General features: G+C 34.7%; 3 protein-coding genes and 1 pseudogene across 3 annotated transcripts; 2 read left to right on the top strand and 2 right to left on the bottom strand.

Annotated features, from left to right (window-relative positions):
- Window positions 1–1,461: 1,461 nt before the first annotated feature.
- LOC110632595 (uncharacterized) lies at window positions 1,462–3,650 on the top strand (annotated as a pseudogene).
- A 5,475-nt stretch (window positions 3,651–9,125) lies between these two features.
- LOC110632584 (VAN3-binding protein) lies at window positions 9,126–12,526 on the top strand. The gene is made up of 7 exons (XM_021780856.2): window positions 9,126–9,599; window positions 9,792–9,905; window positions 10,968–11,400; window positions 11,512–11,739; window positions 11,831–11,880; window positions 11,974–12,031; window positions 12,140–12,526. Exons 1-7 carry the CDS (start codon window positions 9,288–9,290, stop codon window positions 12,373–12,375), a joined length of 1,431 nt encoding a protein of 476 aa, XP_021636548.1. The 5' UTR covers window positions 9,126–9,287; the 3' UTR covers window positions 12,376–12,526.
- Window positions 12,469–14,558, bottom strand: LOC110632585 (protein LIFEGUARD 2-like). The gene is made up of 5 exons (XM_021780859.2): window positions 13,956–14,558; window positions 13,754–13,867; window positions 13,488–13,645; window positions 12,738–12,955; window positions 12,469–12,594 (listed from the first exon to the last, which is right to left on the bottom strand). Exons 1-4 carry the CDS (start codon window positions 14,194–14,196, stop codon window positions 12,749–12,751), a joined length of 720 nt encoding a protein of 239 aa, XP_021636551.1. The 5' UTR covers window positions 14,197–14,558; the 3' UTR covers window positions 12,469–12,594; window positions 12,738–12,748.
- An 874-nt stretch (window positions 14,559–15,432) lies between these two features.
- Window positions 15,433–18,181, bottom strand: LOC110632602 (protein LIFEGUARD 2). The gene is made up of 4 exons (XM_021780879.2): window positions 17,600–18,181; window positions 17,386–17,499; window positions 15,995–16,152; window positions 15,433–15,865 (listed from the first exon to the last, which is right to left on the bottom strand). The coding sequence occupies exons 1-4, from the start codon at window positions 17,847–17,849 to the stop codon at window positions 15,659–15,661; spliced, it is 729 nt and encodes a 242-aa protein (XP_021636571.2). The 5' UTR covers window positions 17,850–18,181; the 3' UTR covers window positions 15,433–15,658.
- Window positions 18,182–19,244: the final 1,063 nt, after the last annotated feature.

The following is a 19,244-nucleotide window of genomic DNA, read 5'->3' as shown; positions in this document are numbered from 1 at the left end:
GGGGTTCATATTCAAGTTATTTTGGGATTTTAAATTAGTTATCCAAACACATGAAAATAAGGGTGAGCATTATTCGGTTCAAACCAAATAAACCGAACCGAACTTCCTTAATTTGGTAATTCGATTCAGTTTTTAAAATAATTCAGTTCGGTTAAAATTTATATTATAAAAATTTCGGTTATTTAGGTTTAATTCGATTTTGAAGAGAAAAAATAGGTTAAATCGAACCGAATAGTAATTTTATATATTCAAATTGAACCAAATTGAACCAAATCGATTTTTGAATTGATTTATTTTTATGAGAAATTTATGAATTATATTTAATTATATATATATAAATTGTTTAATTTCATTGATTAATGGTTATTAGGTTTAAACCAAAGTCAAAATTAGACCAATTAACTTAAAAATCAAGTCTAAATTAAAAATTAATAAAAAATAAAACTGATTAGTTTGAACCGAACCGAACTGAAATAGAGCTATTCGGTTAGATTCGATTTTTATCCATTTCGGTTTGATTCGATTTCTAAAATATGTTATTCAGTTTTCATGATTTAATTCGATTCGGTTCGGTTTGAACCGAATGCTCACCCCTACATGAAAATTATGGGTTTCAAGGAGATTAATTCTTAAATCCTTTGGATATCCTTTCGAGTGAGACAAAGAGTGTCTTAACGATTAACTCAATCCTACTTTCGTGGTGTAATGCCTCTACTCCAATCACTAGAAGAATTGTTCGCTTTCGCCAACCCCATCCTGAGTCTCACGATTTTGTCCCATAGGCGGAATGGAGAACTTCCCAGGAGGTCACCCATCCTAGGATTTCTCTCAAGCAAGCACACTTAACCCCGAAGTTCTTCCAACTCTCCAGGCCATTCCACCAAAAAGCGCCTCTAGTGATTAGTTTCCCCAATTTCAATGTATGATTCAGTTTATTCTTACCCCCTGCCCTGGACTTCAAGCAACGCCCAGCCCTTTTACCACAGCGTTCTCCACGTGGCCACTGCCATTCCGAAGAGGCGGGTTATTATACATGTAGTTAAAATTAACTAAAACCCATTAGGTTCTTTAATCAATCTGTTAATCCTCTTATTCCTTAGTTTATTTCTAGATCTAAGTTAATTAAGTTCAATTTATTGATTATCTATCTCAAGGTTTTCTCCTTTTGGTGCTTTAACAAAGGATTATGAATAATACTTAATGGGATCCTACACTAGTATGTCCTTTTACACACAAAAAATGAATAAAACCTCATAAAAACCATAAAATATGGATTACCCAATTAAAATCCATAAAATATCTTAAATATTACATACCCAAACTCCAGAATCTTAGAAAAACTACTCACTATCCATATTTAATGTAAAAGGTTAGGTAATAAATCTGGAAAATAAACTAAGAAGTAAGAAACCCAGTAGAAGAAATCTAGAAAATGGTAAAGAAAAGAAGAAGTTTCCAAATATGGGCAAGGAACAGAAGATTGTCGGCTGCTGCCTGCTTCCTTTTCTTTTCTCTATCTTTCTCCTCTTTCTTCTTACCCCAAATGAGGTAAAAAGTCTCTATTTATATTCTCTGACAAAAGCCTTAATATGAGGTGTGTAAGGTAATGATTTATGTGGGAGAATCTCCTTTCTAGCTCATTTATGAAGATGTGCACAAGTTGTGTAAGATCTTGTGTAAATCTGACAGTTTCCAGAGGATTCCTGTGAGGTTGCACAAGCTATGCGGGTTTCTTATGCAATTGTCTGCATGTTTTGAAGTCTTTCGTGAAAGTGCATAACTGAGCTGCACAGGTTATATGGCAAGTTGTGCAAGTTTCGGCCAGTTGAAATTCCTTCAGTGAAATTGCATAGGGGGTTGCATAAGTTATACAGCCAGTTGTGCAAGTTTTGACCATTTGAAATTCCTTTCGTGAAATTGCATGGGGGGAGGGGGGGGGGGGGGCGCGTTGAAAGTGCACAAGCTATGCGGCACATTGTGCACTTTTCGATAAGTTCACAATTTCTTTTGATTCCTATGCAAAAACTGCACAGCTTATGCAACAAGTTTTGCAGATTTCAGCCACTTCATATTCTTCAATTTCTAAGTTTTGTTTTAACACTTTTGGATCTGGAAATCACTTCTTACTTGTATAATTACTTTTTAGTCCCTCAAAAATACCATTTCATCTATAAAACAAAAGCAAAAGTTATAAATTAGTCCAAAAATTGATAATTATGAAAAATTAACCAAATGACTAATAAAATTAATTAAAAATGATTAACAAATCAATAAAATGACTATGCAATTTAACCTAAATGACTATATAAAATGCATGTATCAGAAAGCTTAGTGGCATGAGCAAAATAATGGCTAGGTTGATTGTGGGGATTGTATTGGATGTGTATTAAACAGATAATGCTCATCCCTTTTCATTTGTGGGTTTAATAATCATTATTTACCTTCTTCTTTCACCTTTTGGTGTTTTTGTTGCAGACATGAGCATTATTATTTCTAGTTTCAACGGTCTTATTTTGTTACTTTATTTTCTTAATGTACAGTGGCACAACTTGGGAAGTGATGTTCCTCTGAAGAATCCTGATAGAAATGTGTCCTCTTTTGCAATGCAGCTCTAATGTGCAGAAGCTCTGGAATCTGCTCCTACTAGAATGAGCGCTCGAATTTAGAATCAACTCATCTGGATGTTGATAAGGTGAGAAAATTTCAGGAAGATGATTTTAAAAATCTTGGATATGCCTTGAAAGAGTTATGATTTTGCATGATGGAACTAGGACTCCATCTTGCTCGAATATGTGATGAGTTTATTGGTGGCCAACAGTTGGAACAAAGCTTTTTATTAGAATCTGGCAAAGCAAAAGGTCACCTTATACATTAATTATCATTCAATTCTAGATAAACATTTTATGAGGGAAGTTGGGAGAAGGGATCCACCAAAAAACAAGTTAATTCCAAAAGGACCAAGAATACTATTTAAGAAGTGAGAAAAAAACAATTACAAGGTTCAAACTTGATTTTGGATAGCAATAAGGTTGGATCATGTGGAAATGAGATGGATTTATGGCAGCAGTGCTATTATGATTATGGCCTCTTCATTGTTTTGATGGCACCTATGTTTCTTCTGCCCTCATGTTTATCAGAAAATATGGTGACAGATCAATCTTCACTATCATGTGATCAAGAATGCCCTTGTAATGGCTACTGGCCATTCGTATTTGCAAATCTTTGATCCCAACATGAATAATGTCCTCATGGTAAAGATTTCTTCAGAAAGTTTTGTCATTCAAATTGAGGAATCAGCTCATATTTGATCAAAAGGAAAGATTCGATCAAGCCTATACTGTATATGCAGACTGGTGAAGTTGGAAAATGTAAGCAGAGAGAGCTTTGTAGTGTTTTTGCAACCTACTTAGACAAAACCTTATCGATATCAGATTACACTATAGAACACAGTGTGTCCCTTCGTAGTTTATCTGATAGCGGAAATGGCATCGTATTATAGAACCTGTCTTAAATGAATTTACTCATGATATGATATTCATAAAATTATCCTGCTGCTTTCATCATGGTTGAAGGATGAAATGACTTTTGCAGAATTCTCTCGTGAAACTATGAAGCAGTACTAGGGTGGCAGAATGCAATCCAATAGATAGCTCCTGAGGTTCTTATATGATGCATAATGCAATTTTGGTGAGGCTTCTTCTGATATTTATTTTGAATCACATTGCTTGATGGTTTTGTTGTGGTAGCGATTTGCATTAATGACCACTAAAAAATGCTTTCAACCAAACCGTGTTTAAAAAATTTGGCCTAGATGCACTAGTAACTCATTGGAGTGCATCTTGTTTCTTGATCTTTATGGCAGCATGTCAAGAGAAAGACCACAATTTTATGGGCATGTTATCTACGGTTGTATATAATTTTTTCCTGTAGCAATGTGCCATACATAGCAATAGGCAACTAGGCACTTTAATTTTGATTTTGTGAGTTCCAAGTCTCCCTCTCAACTAAAAAAGTCGAGGCCCCTCAGTCATGAGATTCGATTGGTATAGAAGCCTTGGCAAGTCAGCCCTTTATAGGAGCCTAGTTGGCGACAATGAAGCATGAAAACGGCACTGGGTCACGTTTCCTAGTGTTGAAAATGTTTCCGATGAGGAAACGACCTAACACGGGTGGGAAACATTTCCGAGCCGTTTCTGAAAATATTGGAAATTGGAAACGCGTTTTCGACAACGGAAACACATTTTTTCAAAGAAAATTAAAAAAAAAAAAAGAAAATGGGTAGTTTAAAATCGATCACTTCACAACATTCACCATCAAGATCAACAGAAAAGGAAGAAGAAGAAAAAGAAGAAGAAAGGGAGTATCAAACCTTCAACGGCAGCATCGCAGGTAAGGATCGCAACATCCTTTCTCTTCTTTTCTCTCTAGTCTGCCATATTCACTCTCTGATGTGCCCTCTCCATCCTTACCAACAAAAGAAGAAGAAGAAGAAGAAGCAGCAGAAGGGAGGAACGACAAGTAAATCATAGGTAACGATGGCCTTTCTTCTTTCTGGTTCCCGATTGTGCAGTATTAGGTTTATATAGGGATTTGATTAATTTATTATTATTTAATTTATTATTTTCCTTTTTTAATTTCTTTGAGAAACAATTTTATTAAGCAACTTTCATTAATTAATTACAATTTTACTCCATTAATTAATCATAAATTTATCACATTTAATATCAATTTTTTTTCTCTAAATGTATATTCCATAATTAGATTTTTCTCAAACCAAATTTGAGGAGTTATCATAAATATTTTTTTTTAAAAAAAAGAAAGATAAAAAAAATTTCTCCCAAATTCACTAAAAATTTTCAAGATTTGCCATATTTTTACAATCAACATTTTGAAGGAAATTAAGACAAATGTAAATATATTTTTAAAGTTATTTTTAAAATTATAAAATTTCAAGTTTAAATTCTAATTAATGATAAATAAAATAAATTCCAACATTCAAATTTTGTATTTTATATTAATATATTTTATATTTTTGTAATAATTTATATATAATGTGTTTAATATAATTTGTTTTAATGTATCATTATATTATATATTAAATTTTTTCATAATAATTTTTATAGTCAATTTATTCAATTCTATTATTTAATTCTTTAATCTTTTAATATATAATTTGCATTGTGCTTTAATCCTTAGTATATAATTTGTTTAAATAATTTGTAAATTATATAAAATTGCATTTTCTTTTTGTCATTTTGATAGGAAAATATTTGAATGGATTTCTTCGAACTCTAATTCTACCTAAGCAAATAGCACTAGTGCCACTTCTTCAAAAACTAGGGAGGAAGAATTTAATCCTTTGTGGAGATATGTAACTAAACTTGAGAAAACTGGAGAAGGAGGGGGTAATTGTAAATGGATATGTAATTTTTGTGGACAAAAAAAGTAAGGGACTTATACTAGAGTGAGGGCTCATTTATTGAAAATCACTGGAAAAGGGATTGGTGTGTGTAAAAAAGTGATGAATGATAGTATTTCTGAAATAAGGAAACAGGAGGATGAGGCAACAAACAGAATTACCAGTTTACAATCTAGGCGAGTTTCTTTGCCTATTAGTATAACTTCTGTTCCTTCATTGAATATAACTGAACCAAGTATTTCAGTAGCTTTGAAGAAAAGAAGAGTTAATGATTCTCCTCTTGGTAAAGCTTTTGACTTACAAACTAGAGCTCAATTAGATGCAAAGATTGCTAGAATGTTCTACACTGGGATTCTACCTTTTAATTTTGCTAGAAATCCTTATTATATGAGTTCTTATTCTTTTACTGCTAATCATGCTTTGGGTGGTTATGTGCCGCCTGGTTATAACAAATTGAGAACCACATTACTTCAGCAAGAAAAAGCAAATGTAGAGAGGTTGCTTGAACCAATTAAAAGCACTTGGTTAGAAAAGGGTGTTAGTATTGTGAGTGATGGATGGAGTGATTCCTAGAGGAGGCCTTTGATTAATTTTATGGTTGTTTTTTAGTCTGACCCCATGTTTATCAAATCTGTAGATTGTTCTAGTGAAGTGAAAGATAAGCAATCTATTGCTAATTTGCTAAAAGAAGTAATTGATGAGGTGGGTCATCAAAAAGTGGTACAAGTCATTACTAATAATGCTTCAAATTGTAAAGGTGCTGGAGAAATCATTGAGGAAATGTTTTCACATATTTATTGGACTCCTTGTGTTGTGCACACTCTTAATCTTACTTTGAAGAATATATGTGCAGCAAAAAATTTAGAAACTAATCAAGAAACTTATGATGTGTGTCACTAGATCACTGAAATCCATGGGGATGCTTTGCAAATAAAAAATTTTATAATGAATCATTCTATGAGGCTTGCAATTTATAATCGGTTTAGCCCTTTGAAATTGCTTTCAGTTGCTGACACTCGTTTTGCTTATATTGTTGTGATGCTTAAAAGATTTAAACTTATTAGGCGTGCTTTAGAAGCAATGGTTATGAATGATCAATGGGCACAATACCGAGAAGATGACCAAGGCAAAGCTAGATTTATTCGTGATAAAGTGGTAGATGAGGATTGGTGGGAAAAGGTTGATTACATCCTTGCTTTTACTGGGCCCATTTATGACATGATCAGAGTTTGTGATGCAGACAAACCATGTCTTCATTTGGTTTATGAGTTGTGGGATTCTATGATTGAAAAGGTAAAGCAAGTTATTTTTTATCATGAAGGAAAGTAAGCCGATGAATTTTCTCCTTTCTATTATGTGGTTCATCGAATTCTTGTTGATCGTTGGGCAAAGAGCAACACTCTCCTTCATTGTTTGGCTCATTTATTAAATCCAAGGTAAATTTCTAACTTACATACTCATCTTCTTGTTATAATTTTTTTATTATTTTCTAAATTTATTTTCTTATTTTTGAAGATTTTATAGTGAAAAATGGCTTCAAGAGGGAAAAGGTAGAGTACCTCCTCATATGGATGGAGAAGTATCAACTGAAAGAATTAAATGCTTTAGGATGATTTTTTCTAATGAAGATGAGCGAATTAGAGCAAATAATGAATTTGTAAATTTTTCTTTGAAAAGTGTACATTTTGCTGATCCTGATTCTATTGGAAGTATGTATGTTACAGATCCTTGAAAATGGTGGGCATGTTTTGGTTCTAATGCACCTTTACTTCAAAGGTTGGCTTTTAAAGTGCTTGGACAACCTACTTCTTCCTGTTGTTGTAAAAGAAATTGGATTATTTATTCCTTTATTCATTCATGTAGAAGGAATAAATTAATTCCAAAACGTGCAGAGGACTTGGTTTTTATCCATAATAATTTTCATCTTCTGTCAAGAAACTCCTTCCAATATTATAGAAGACAAAATTGTGGGATGTTGGTGTTGATCAATTTGGAAGTATGAAAGATGTGGGAGTTCTTGAATTTGTCAACCTTTCATTGGATGAACCAGAGTTCGAGTATGTTTTATTTGATGAAAATGCAACTACAAGTATGGAGAAGGAAAAAGACAGTGAAGTTGAGGAAATGTCATAAATTTCATTATCTTTTCTTTTTTAACATTTGAATGTGTTGTAATTATTATTTATTTCTTATAAGTATGAAACTTCTAAATATGTATTTTTATGGTTGAATTTGAATGTTGATTTGGACTTTATTTATTATTAAACATCTTTCATGATATATATATATATATATATATATATCATGAAAGATGTTTAATATATACTTATAAATATATCCTAATATTTTTTATATTTACACGCTTCCCCATATTTTTATTTTTTATATTTTTTAAAATGCCTTTTTTTCATATCCATTTACGCGTTTTTCCGTGTCCGCATTTTTCATGTCCGCATTTTCATTTCCGTGCTACATAGGTCCGCGATGCAAATGTTTTCAGGCAAATAAAGTTTCTTCATCTTCAATCAATTCCTTTGGTGCATGCAAGGATTGCCTGTGGAGGCCATAGGGTACGGAAATTGCAATTTATGTATCCAATAATTTCAGATAAATGATTCTTTCTTTAAAACGAAAAAAATAATGTTGAATGCTTGACTGGATAATTTTAATGGAAAGAAACATATCTATAAAGGGTGGCCGTAGTGTCACCGATTGAAAGTAGCAGAAGGAATAAAGGCCCTCTCTTTAGCCAGTGGTCACCATGCAAGAATCAGAAAAAGATTTTTATAAAAGAAGAAAAAGCAGGTTTTGCTTTCTCGCTGTGATTTGGACTTCTGATCAGGAGGGAGAGTTTAAAAAAAAAAAAAAAAGACTTTGTAAGAAGGGAAGATGGAAAAAGAAAAAAGATGATGACGTATAGAGGCACGCGTATTTTAGCATAAGGTCTGGTGGTGAAGGAGCAGCTTTGTGTCTAAAACTGTAGAGGCAAAATAGAGCAGCCAGATTTGTTTGGACGTCCAAGCTTGTCGGCCTTGGACGTTGCCAACACCTTAGACAGGCAAGAAACAAAATCAACTTGGTCACCACCTTTGGTTTTCTTGGTCCTCCCCCTCCCTGCCATTTTCAGAACTGTAGAGAGTGCCGTGTACCCATCTCTCTTTTTAGTTATCTATTTATTCATTGATTTGTCACTTGTAATGCTTTAAGCTAACTCAAAAATAAATAAATAAATAAATCCAATTGGATTGTCTAACTAGAAATCCAATCATGATTCAAATGGTAGTTTAAATTAGGGCCATGCACCTAATTGGAGATGTTTTCATTGAGAAGTTCGAGATCACATACAAAAGTATCTCCAAATATCTTGCACTCTGTTGGAGGTTCAGCAACCACTCATAATGTTCATCTAATTCAGTTTATATATATATATATATATATATATATATATATATCATAGTAATTTTAGACTTTAAAAACGTTTACTTTATTGATATACTTTTTAATCTCTGCTCTTAGTACATATCATTAAGCGTTGAAGTAGTTACACAGTCAAAATACATCACAGCATCATGTGTGTATATATATACACACAAATCGGGCTTAACCAATCATAAGACTCAAAAAGTGGCCGCCAATGATGGCGCCACGAGGCGCAACATGGTACATGACCGCATGCCTCCTATACTAACCCCAGCCCGACCCACTTTGTTCAGTGTTGTTTATTGTTTAACCACTGCTTTGACAAAGCACAGACCGATAAATGTACAAAAAAGGACTAGACGAGCCTATGGGTATAAAGTAATCCTAAAGCCCTACTTTCCTTCGCTAAAATTTCAAATCCAGCTCGTTTCCTGGATCATCCTCGCCCATGGAAGAGATCCCTCTCATCACCCCTCGCAAGCTGGAGCACAACTCTGCCTGCTCCATGCAACTGCCTGAAAGCCCAAAAGTTCCCATGGAGTTCCTCTCAAGGTCTTGGAGTGTCTCAGCTCTTGAAGTTTCCAAAGCTCTCTCTTGCATGGCTTCCAACAAGTCGACTAATAGTAACTCCAGTTGCACCACCACTTCTATACTCGAAGATGTTTCTGCTGAGAATGAGGACTGTGTTTCTGCCAACCAGTTCTCTTTCACTTCTTCTGCTACTTCCCAGCTAGTCCTCGAGCGTATCATGTCACAATCTGTGAGTGCATGAGTATTGGCTTTAGAATTTATCTTCGGTTTAGATTTGAATTTAAAGAATATGCGAGAGAGGGATGTTAGAAATTAATTCCTGAACTGATCTGCTGTATTACTTGATTATTGTTGTTCTTGATTTCATATTTAGAGGACTTCTTTTTGGTTTGGTTTTCATGGTCTTAGTTACAATTTGCAGGAAGTGTCACCATTGACATCAGGGAGGCTCTCTCACAGCAGTGGACCTTTGAACTTGGGAGAATTGGACAGCCCCCCAATTTCACCTTCTGAAGAATTTGACGATGTGGTTAAGGTCTAGTATAACTCTCATTTTATGGCAAGAAAGTCCTTGTAATTGTGGTTACAATTACTATATATTCTCTTTACCAGTTTTTGGTAGGGCATAGAGGACAGTATATCAATGTCATCACAGCTTTATCCGTCTTTCTCCACTATCCACACACCACCTCTGTTGCTATTAGTTATTTTCAAGGCCAGAATTGGAATCACTTCTGCTTCAGTCAATCTTTGTGCACTAGTGCTTTTATTATATAGAATTATATTACAGAAGTTGCAGATGGATGCTTTTGTCTTCTTACAATAAAACCTTTATCTCCCCTAAGATCTTTTTGTGGTGTCTTGTCTACTAAGTTTAATGTTCTCAATCTAGTCTCCACTCTTCAATACAGAAGTAATCCAGAAGAGAAAACGAAAGGCTGCCACTTGAGCTGAGCTGTGGCTCATTCAATAGCAGTCAGGACCATGAGTCTACATTACTTTTGATCCAATGTTAATTTACATTAATATATATGCATTTCAAAAATTAGTTCATTTTAACCCTTATGGTTACACTAACAAATTATCATCCTCTGGAAAATCTTTTCACTTCTTCACATGGATATAAACTATAGTACGAGTAAACAAAACTGATGGTGAAGTTTTCCAGGTGAAATAGAATAGTTTTTTTTGGTGAAAGGACCGATGGAGTGAAAGAGTGAGGTAAGCTACCCAAATGGTGAGCTGGAAAAAGTCTTGTCATGTCTCCAAGTAAACTTTGCTTGCCTCGGTCATTTGAAGCAAACCGCGACTTTTTTTGTTTTTAGATCCTAGTAAAATCTTTTCCCCTTCCAAATCACATCCTCTCCTTACCCTGCAGCTCTTGAAAGTTGAAAACTGGTGATCTCTGATTTTGCGTGCATCTATTGCAATTTGTAACCAACGCAGCCTCGTTTTGATGACCCAGTTGCTTCCTTTTTTACCATTTACAGATTACCCATTATTCGGATATACAATAAATGAACAGTGTTAGCCCGTTTATAACTAGTAAAAGTTTGAACTTTGTACAAGCTAATGAATCATTGCATTGTCCATGCAGTATTTCAATTCACAGGACACCATAAACACCCTATTCCATGGAGGCCGCGCCAGCGCCGGCAACGGCGGTAGTACCGCTGCCAATGGGACGAAAACTGTTGGGAGGTGGTTGAAGGAGAGGAAAGAGAAGAAGAAAGAAGAAACCAGAGCCCACAATGCGCAGCTTCATGCTGCGGTTTCGGTAGCTGCGGTGGCCGCTGCTGTAGCAGCCATAGCATCAGCCACGGCTTCTTCTTCAGCAGCAGGAAGAAACGAGCAGCTGGCCAAGACTGACATGGCTGTCGCATCTGCGGCAACGTTGGTGGCTGCACAGTGTGTGGAGGCTGCTGAGACTATGGGGGCTGAGCGCGACCATCTCGCTTCAGTGGTGAGCTCTGCTGTGAATGTTCGTTCTTATGATGATATCACCACTCTTACAGCGGCCGCAGCAACTGGTAATGACAGTAATCTTCACAGCAAGTGAGAAATTTTTGGAAATATTGCCTGCAACATGTCAATCATAAATCCAAATTCAAGTTAATGGTGAAATTTCCGTTCTTGTGCAGCTCTTCGTGGGGCGGCAACGCTGAAGGCAAGAGCTTTGAAAGATGTTCTGAACGTTGCAGCAGTTATACCAACGGAAAGAGGTCTGGGAATTTGTGGTGCGGGAAATAATAATGGATATCATAGTCGAAACTATAGCGGCGAGGTGGTCTATGGGGAGAACTTTCTGGGTGCCTGTAATCTGGAGTTCCTTGCCAGGGGCAGTGAACTTCTCAAACGCACCCGCAAAGGCATTGTTTTATTTTATTCCCTTCCCTCCCTTTGCTGGAGACGAACAACATGAAACTGTTAAATTTAATTAATGTCAATTTGGTTCTGCAGGTGATCTGCACTGGAAAATTGTCTCTGTTTACATTCACCGATCGGGTCAGGTGGGGAATTTTTTATTTTATTTTTCCCATTGAAATATCTTGGTTTTGAGCAGGATCTCTCTGTAATTGATTGACACTGAAATCTGTTTGTAGGTGATGCTGAAGACCAAGAGCAGACATGTTGCAGGGACCATTACCAAAAAGAAAAAGAGTTAGTTATTAACTTGATAAATATGAATCAGGGGCTGTAATTCTGTTTCTTTATATTACAATGAACAGCCAAGATAGGGCTTAATGATTCCTGTTGGTTGAACTGCAGATGTGGTGTTGGAGGTTTGCAGGGATATGCGAGCATGGCCAGGAAGACACTTGTTCGACGGAGGAGATGAGCGTCGATACTTTGGATTGAAAACAGCTACGAGAGGGATTGTAGAGTTCGAGTGCAAGAACCAGAGAGAACATGATATGTGGACTGATGGGATTTCCAAGCTTCTATCCATTGTCTCCCAATGGAAGAAGAGCAGTGGGCAATTCAGAACCAAGACAATTACGTAGGCTTGTGATTCTATTGAACCAATGAGTTGTTAATTTGTTCCTGTGAGTAATACCGCAGTAGGCCATAGCCATTCTGCAGAATTATATCATTTAGCTAAAATGAATTAGAAATTTAGAATTCATCTATAAATGAATTCCTGTATTTTGTCCATCCTGGAGCCCTGAACCGTCAGTATTTTAATAAGCCTACATGAAGCTAGAAATCTGCAGTTGCTAGGCCTGATCACATGCCATGAAAAATAATTCAACTTGAGATTTTCTTTTCTTTTTTACAGGAAAACAACTTTATATAAAATAATTCAAAAATTCAATTTCTAAAACTGAAATGCATAATGAAGAAACAGAAAACCCAGTAATGATACCTCTTCTTTAGCTATCCTTCCTGGGCACTGCAAAAAGTTAAGAGAGAGAGGAAGAGATTGATGATGTCCATATACAAAGAAACTGCAGCCCAAATGTACTCATCATAAGCATAACGTTTAATCAAGTTGTCCGTGTCGTATATTATGTATCCACAAAATAAGATTGATGCCAGGCACCCATAGATCATCACAGAGATCTTGCCCAGGGGGAAGAAAATCTGCATTTTTTTTAAAGGAAAAAAAAACCCATGATATAGAAAAAAATCTGCATTTTTTAAAGGAAAAAAAAAAACTCATGATATAGAACAAACAGTGTACTTAAGGGTCTGTTTGGACGAGGATAAGGGAGAGGTAATAATTAAATAATTAATTATTTTATCTTTGTTTGGAAAGAGATGAGTTAATGGGGTAAGGGTAACCTTACCCTCTCTTGCCCCTCAAATATCAATTTTTTTTACGCTGGAGTGTAAGGGGATAAGGAAGAAGAGAATATAGTTACGAATATTTCTATTTTAACACTCCCTTAATTTTATCTCTCATTCACTTCTTTCCAAACATAAAGAATATACATTACCTCCCCTTAACTTTCCATTAATTCACTCCTTTCTAAACATGAGATTTTTTTTTTTTTTATTGTAACTCTCTTTACTCTTCCTATTCCTTACCCTTTTTTTATTTATCTTTTCCTCACCTCATCCAAACATACCCTTATAGAAGCATGAAAGAAAAAAGATAGAAATTTTTATATACCTGAATCAGAGCAAACAGCAGAACAGCAATGAAGGCACCAAACAAGAAGGGCCCAAGGAAACTGAAATCATGGCCTCTCCTTGCTGCCCAGAACGTGTACAGGGTGAGACTTACCACAGCTACAGCGGTAAGAGTTGCAGATTCCAGGATAACTTTTCCTGATATCAAATCAAGTAAGTTATCAAGAAGAGAAGCTCACCATTTGTTATCGAATACGGATATCAAAATTTCAATTGTAAAAAGAAATTTCTTGGTATATCTATTACCGCTGGTGAATGCACAGGTGAGTCCAACCACAAATCCGAGTGCAATAGTAAACACCCCAAGGAGAATATAATTTACAGGACGCAGCTGGTAATAGTAGTATAATGGACATAGAACTGCATTGATAATTTTGCAACCATGAACTAACCAAAAACTATGCATAAAAGGATGAAGATAAAGCACATTAGCCTAAAATTGCAGTACCAATGAAGGGAATAAAGATGATGACAATGTAGAGAGCCAACCCGGCCTTAGTATGCACAAGAAAGTGTGTGACAGGACCAACGAAATTAACTGTAGCTGCCACGGCAACCGTCACAAGCACTTGTATGGCTATAATTGAATAAACTTTACGAATGAAGAACCAGAGCTGCTCTGGACTTTCCAACGCCATTGGAATTGGTCTAAGACCTCCTGCCTCCATGTCACTCTTCTTAGGCCACATTATTCAAGATTGTCAAGTTTAGTGGTTAGGAGCATGGTTGAAGTTTGATGAAGGAGGGTAAGTATAGGTTTTTGTTCCTTGTTTAGCCATTTGGGAAATGAAAAGTAGTCAGAATTTCGAAAGGAAGCAACCTCCGGCAAGTTTATATTAGTTGTGAAATCAGAACAATCTAGCAAAGCATATGCTAGAGAAAAGGTTTTCCTTTCAAGCATTAGCTTATTCTCATTCCTTTCTTTGGACATTCTCCTTTGTGCATCACATGTATGTTTTTGCTATAGCTTGTTTTATATGAGAAATCAAATGCATGTGTCATATTCAAACTCTCTGAATAAAAAGATGATTTGGATCCATAATTACAATTGACAAAATGTTTCAATTTTGAAAAAATGTTAGCCAAATTTGGAAATCATTTTGGGGGAGAAATCATTTTGCTGTTGAGAATTTTGTAAAACAAGATCCAAGAGTTTTTTGCAACGCAGTCCTAAACACATGACCCAAGGTGATACTGAAGTTCGAGGCAATTGATTCAAACATTTGAGCTGGTTGTCTCAGACCAAGAAATGGAATGCCAAGTGAGCTTAGGATTGGGAAGTGAAAAACGGGTTCGCTCTACACTTGCTTCTCCACAACAAACAAGTTCATACTCGATGAAAATGGGAAACAATTTGCTTTTTCAAGGACGAAGAAAGGGGATCAATTCAAATGCAAGGTGGGTTGCATTTTCCTTTTGACTACTATTGCAAATTTTTTGAGCTAGAGATATCGAGAGAGAGGTTAAGAGAAGGTAGTTGCAACGGTGTGACTGCACTTGTAAGTTCTAGTTTTCTATTTATTCTAATGAATTGAAGGAACGTTTTTTATACATTAACGATAAATTAAATCCAATTTTAATACAATAACCAATATATTGACGGAAATTAAATTCAAAGATCAAATTATTATTTCTTATAAAATGAACAGAAATTGATCTGTGAATATTAATACACTTCAGATTCTTAGTTATTCAAAAAGTGATAAATAAATTACTTATAATAGGTAAAAGAGAGTTAAAAATTATTTAATTAAAGTTAAATAAAATTTACATTATAAATTTCTTATTATTATAGGCCCTAAATTCAGATACCCCAAACATGCCATAAACTCCACAGGCTGACCCAACAACAATCAACCAATCTCCAATATCCAATTTTACATGGGCCGAGTTTCGCTCGGACATTTTTTCCCAGAGAGCAGTCCTTTACTACTCCAATGCCATTCATTTCTCTTCCTGGAATCAGCAACAATGAGTCTGGTAAGACAACAATAGCTAGAATTGTAAAATGTAATCAACTACTTATCAGTATTAACATCGTTTCTCGGAATATTAGGTAGGGCCGCAGAACTGAACAACTTGGTCGCATTTACATATTGATAACTATCTCATCTAATCCATTAACAAACAAGATGCACAAATCTTGATCAATTAGCTATCAGCAGCCCTGAAGACAGTGAGCAGCGAGAGGAAGAGATTAATAACATCCAGATAGAGAGAGACAGCAGCCCATATGTATTCGTCATATGTGTGACGCTTGATTAAGTTGTCGGTGTCGTATATAATGTATCCACAGAATATGATTGAAGCCAGACACCCATAGATCATGACAGAGATTCTGCCCAATGGAAAGAGAATCTGCAGCCAGAAACAAGAATTAATTCCCAATCAACCATTAGAAATTCAAAACAAAAATATCACATTCCAAGGAGTTCTGAGATCATGTTCAACCAGCCAAAAGGAAAGAATGTTAAAGGATGATTATACCTGGATTAAAGCAAACACCATAAGAACAAGGACAGCACCAAACAAAAAGGGACCAAGAAAGTTGAAATCATGGCCTCTCCTTGCCGCCCAGAATGTGTACAGAGTTAGACTCAAGACCACTACAGTTGTCAAAATCACTGATTCCAGAATAACCTTCCCTGTTGCCAAATGAAACAGCATTAAACTACACAAAATTGGAAAGAAGATGTTATAGCCAATGAATTATGATAATGTTTCCCAAAAAGATGCACAAAGTTGTGAGAATATATATTATAGAATAAAAATCATGTGAGCAAAAGTAGTGAGGAAGTTTCTACCAACTTGGACGTGGAAAAAAAAAAAAAAAAAAGACGTACATATATATTGCCAATGTAGTGTTCTTAATTAAATTGACATGCTGGATTACAAATTAAGCACAGCAGAACTTTGGAACCTTGTCACATACAAGAATCAAATATTGAATATGGCAGAGTTTTGAGATTATTGCAGGATATTGCAGTCAAATGGAAATATCACTCATGAAACTATCTCAATTGTGAAAAATCCAAGGAAAGGCTCACAATTTTCTAGCTGCCAGTTAATAAATACCATGGCCATGGGCCACGCCCTCTGGGTTCAACCAAGGATAGTATAATTGATGCCCCCCACTCAACATTGGGAAGTTCTATGACTAAAACGTCTTTCTTGGCAGTTGGCTTCATATCGTAGGTGTGGCTGTGGTGGGGGGTGTAGAGAACTCCTTACCCGTGTTTTTCTAAGCATAACCTGTGACCTTGTCACCTGACTGCTTAATAAACTTAAATACTACAAGGGTAAGTATGAACTGTGTCCTTCCCTGCATGATAACTTCAAAAATTTTGACAGTATTGGGGGAAAGAGAGGCCAACCATAAATAATCATTCATCCCATGATGCACATCACTGCATGTCACCAATCTATTATATTGTTTTATGCCAATGTTATATATGGCCAAGAAAAAACCCACAAAAGTAGACCACCTGTTGTGGAAACAACATCAACAAGTAAGCTTTAACATAATTAAATGAGTGAGAGACGTTTTGAAGTGTGATGCATAAGGCTTGCAGACCTTGGTTACATGCATTATCCAAAAATTAGCAATAAACAGGAAAAAAAAAAAAAAAGAATTCTAACAATCGGATGTATATGCTTGAAAAATCTCTCCCACATTGAATAGCTATAATTCGAAACTCGATATTCTTATTCTTTCTTCAATAAGAAATTCTTTCGATCCTTGGTACCAAATAAAGGATGAAAAAAGAAGAATTATTTTCACCAATACCTGAAATGCTTCTACATCACGAATTATCAAATCCAACCACAATGAAAAGAAAAAAAAAAAACACAAAGAGCAAAGTGAAAATTAATCTTACCGCTGGTGAACGCACAAGTTAATCCAACGGCAAAAGAAAGAGAAATGGTAAAAATCCCAAGAAGAAGGTAATTCACCGGATGCTTCTGGTGGTAGTAATACAAGGGGCATAGAACTGCAAAAATTGCCAAAGCAAAATAAACGTGAAAACAGAGCAGGAAAAAAGCCAAAAAATTGAGAACAAACATCAAAAATTCAGAAAAGCGAAATTGTACCAATAAAGGGCATAATAATGAGGACTATATAAAGTGCAAGCCCAGCCCCAGTACTAACAAAGAAATTCGCAATCGGATGGACAGAAACCACGACGGACGCCACCGCAATTGTCGCCAGCAACTGAAAAGATAGGATTGAATAGACTTTCCTTATGAAGGCCCATCGGAGCTCCGGTCTCTCCAGCATCATCGGATAGAGAGGTCTGGCGCCGGCCTCCACATCACTCTTTCGGTACGGTTGGCCCCACATCTTGCTTACTTGCGAAGAAACACCGAAAGGAATCTCAAGACTTTGATGTGTTCTTAAGAGTGATGGGAAAATGAGGGAATGGCTAGGGTTTTGATTAGGGTTCGGGGATGAAGGAGGCTAACGGAAGTTAAGCGGTTTCGATTCAACGAGTAAGCATTGAAGATGCGTCGCGAATATATAGCGAGAGGAAAGGATGTTAAGCGAAGTGTGGAAGGTTCGGTAGGCGCAAGTAGATAATCGGAAAACGTGGAGCGGGGAGGTTTTTTTGGCTTAGCTGTTAAGAGTGTCAAGCAAAGTTAATTGAGGTTTAATTTTAGCAAAGGTTAGTTTTTGAGTTCTGTTTCCATTGATTAATGAATTATGATTATATTTTTATGTACATGAATTAAAATTATAATTATAATTATTTTATTATTCTAAATATTTAATTGATTATATTTAAAATTTTTTATTTTAAATAATTTAAATATAATTTTTAAATTAAAAAAAATTTATTTAAAAATTAAAAATTAATTTTGAATTTGATGAATTTTAGATTAAATTTTGTTAATTTTAAATATTAAATAAAAATTCTTCAATTTAAAAATTATATTGTTCAAAACGCAAAGATTTTGAATTAATTAGTCAATAAACCTTTTAGTTAATTAGTTATTGAATGCTTGTATTTTTCTAAAAAAATTAGTTTCTATTGTAAGAGAAATCTGGAAAATTCTATTTAAAAAAAAAACTCTGGAAAATTCCTTACTTTGTAAGAAAAATAGTCACATTTATTTATTTATAAGTGATCACAGGTCAGAAAGGTGGTTTGCTGATGTGGGCACATCCTTTGCCAGCAAGAAAAGACTGCCAATATCTTTTCATATGGTCGCTTTAACTTTTGAAGACTTCACTGGATGTTGCAAAAGCATACAATTATTACTAAGGGAAAATTATTGTTTAATTTTTATATTTTAATAAAATTAATATATTTAATTTTTATATTTTAAAAAAATATAATATTTAATTTTAATATTTTAATTGTATTAAGTTATTTTTTTAATTAAATTTTTTATTGGTAAAATTTTTTTAATTTTAATTAAATTATTATTTAATTTCTCTATTTTAATAAAATTAATTCGTTAATCTTTAAATTTTAAAATATATTATTTAATTCTTATAATTTAATTTTATTAATTTTTTATTTTTTTTATTATTCTCATTATCCTGACTCTTCTTCTTATTTCTCTTTCTTGATAATTTTTTTTCTTTACACTCACACATTTTTCTTTCTTAGTCTCTCTATCTTTCATCTTTTGATATAAATTTATATAAGTTATATGCATAAAAAGTTTAATCAATTTCTTTAAATCTTTAAGTATTCGTGTTATTCTAAGAAAATTATTCCAAAAGGAAAAA

Source organism: Hevea brasiliensis, chromosome 2 (assembly GCF_030052815.1).
Source record: "Hevea brasiliensis isolate MT/VB/25A 57/8 chromosome 2, ASM3005281v1, whole genome shotgun sequence".
Taxonomy (NCBI): Eukaryota; Viridiplantae; Streptophyta; class Magnoliopsida; order Malpighiales; family Euphorbiaceae; genus Hevea; species Hevea brasiliensis.
The sequence above is the reverse complement of the archived record's forward strand: the minus strand, read 5'-3'. Positions and strand labels throughout refer to the sequence as shown.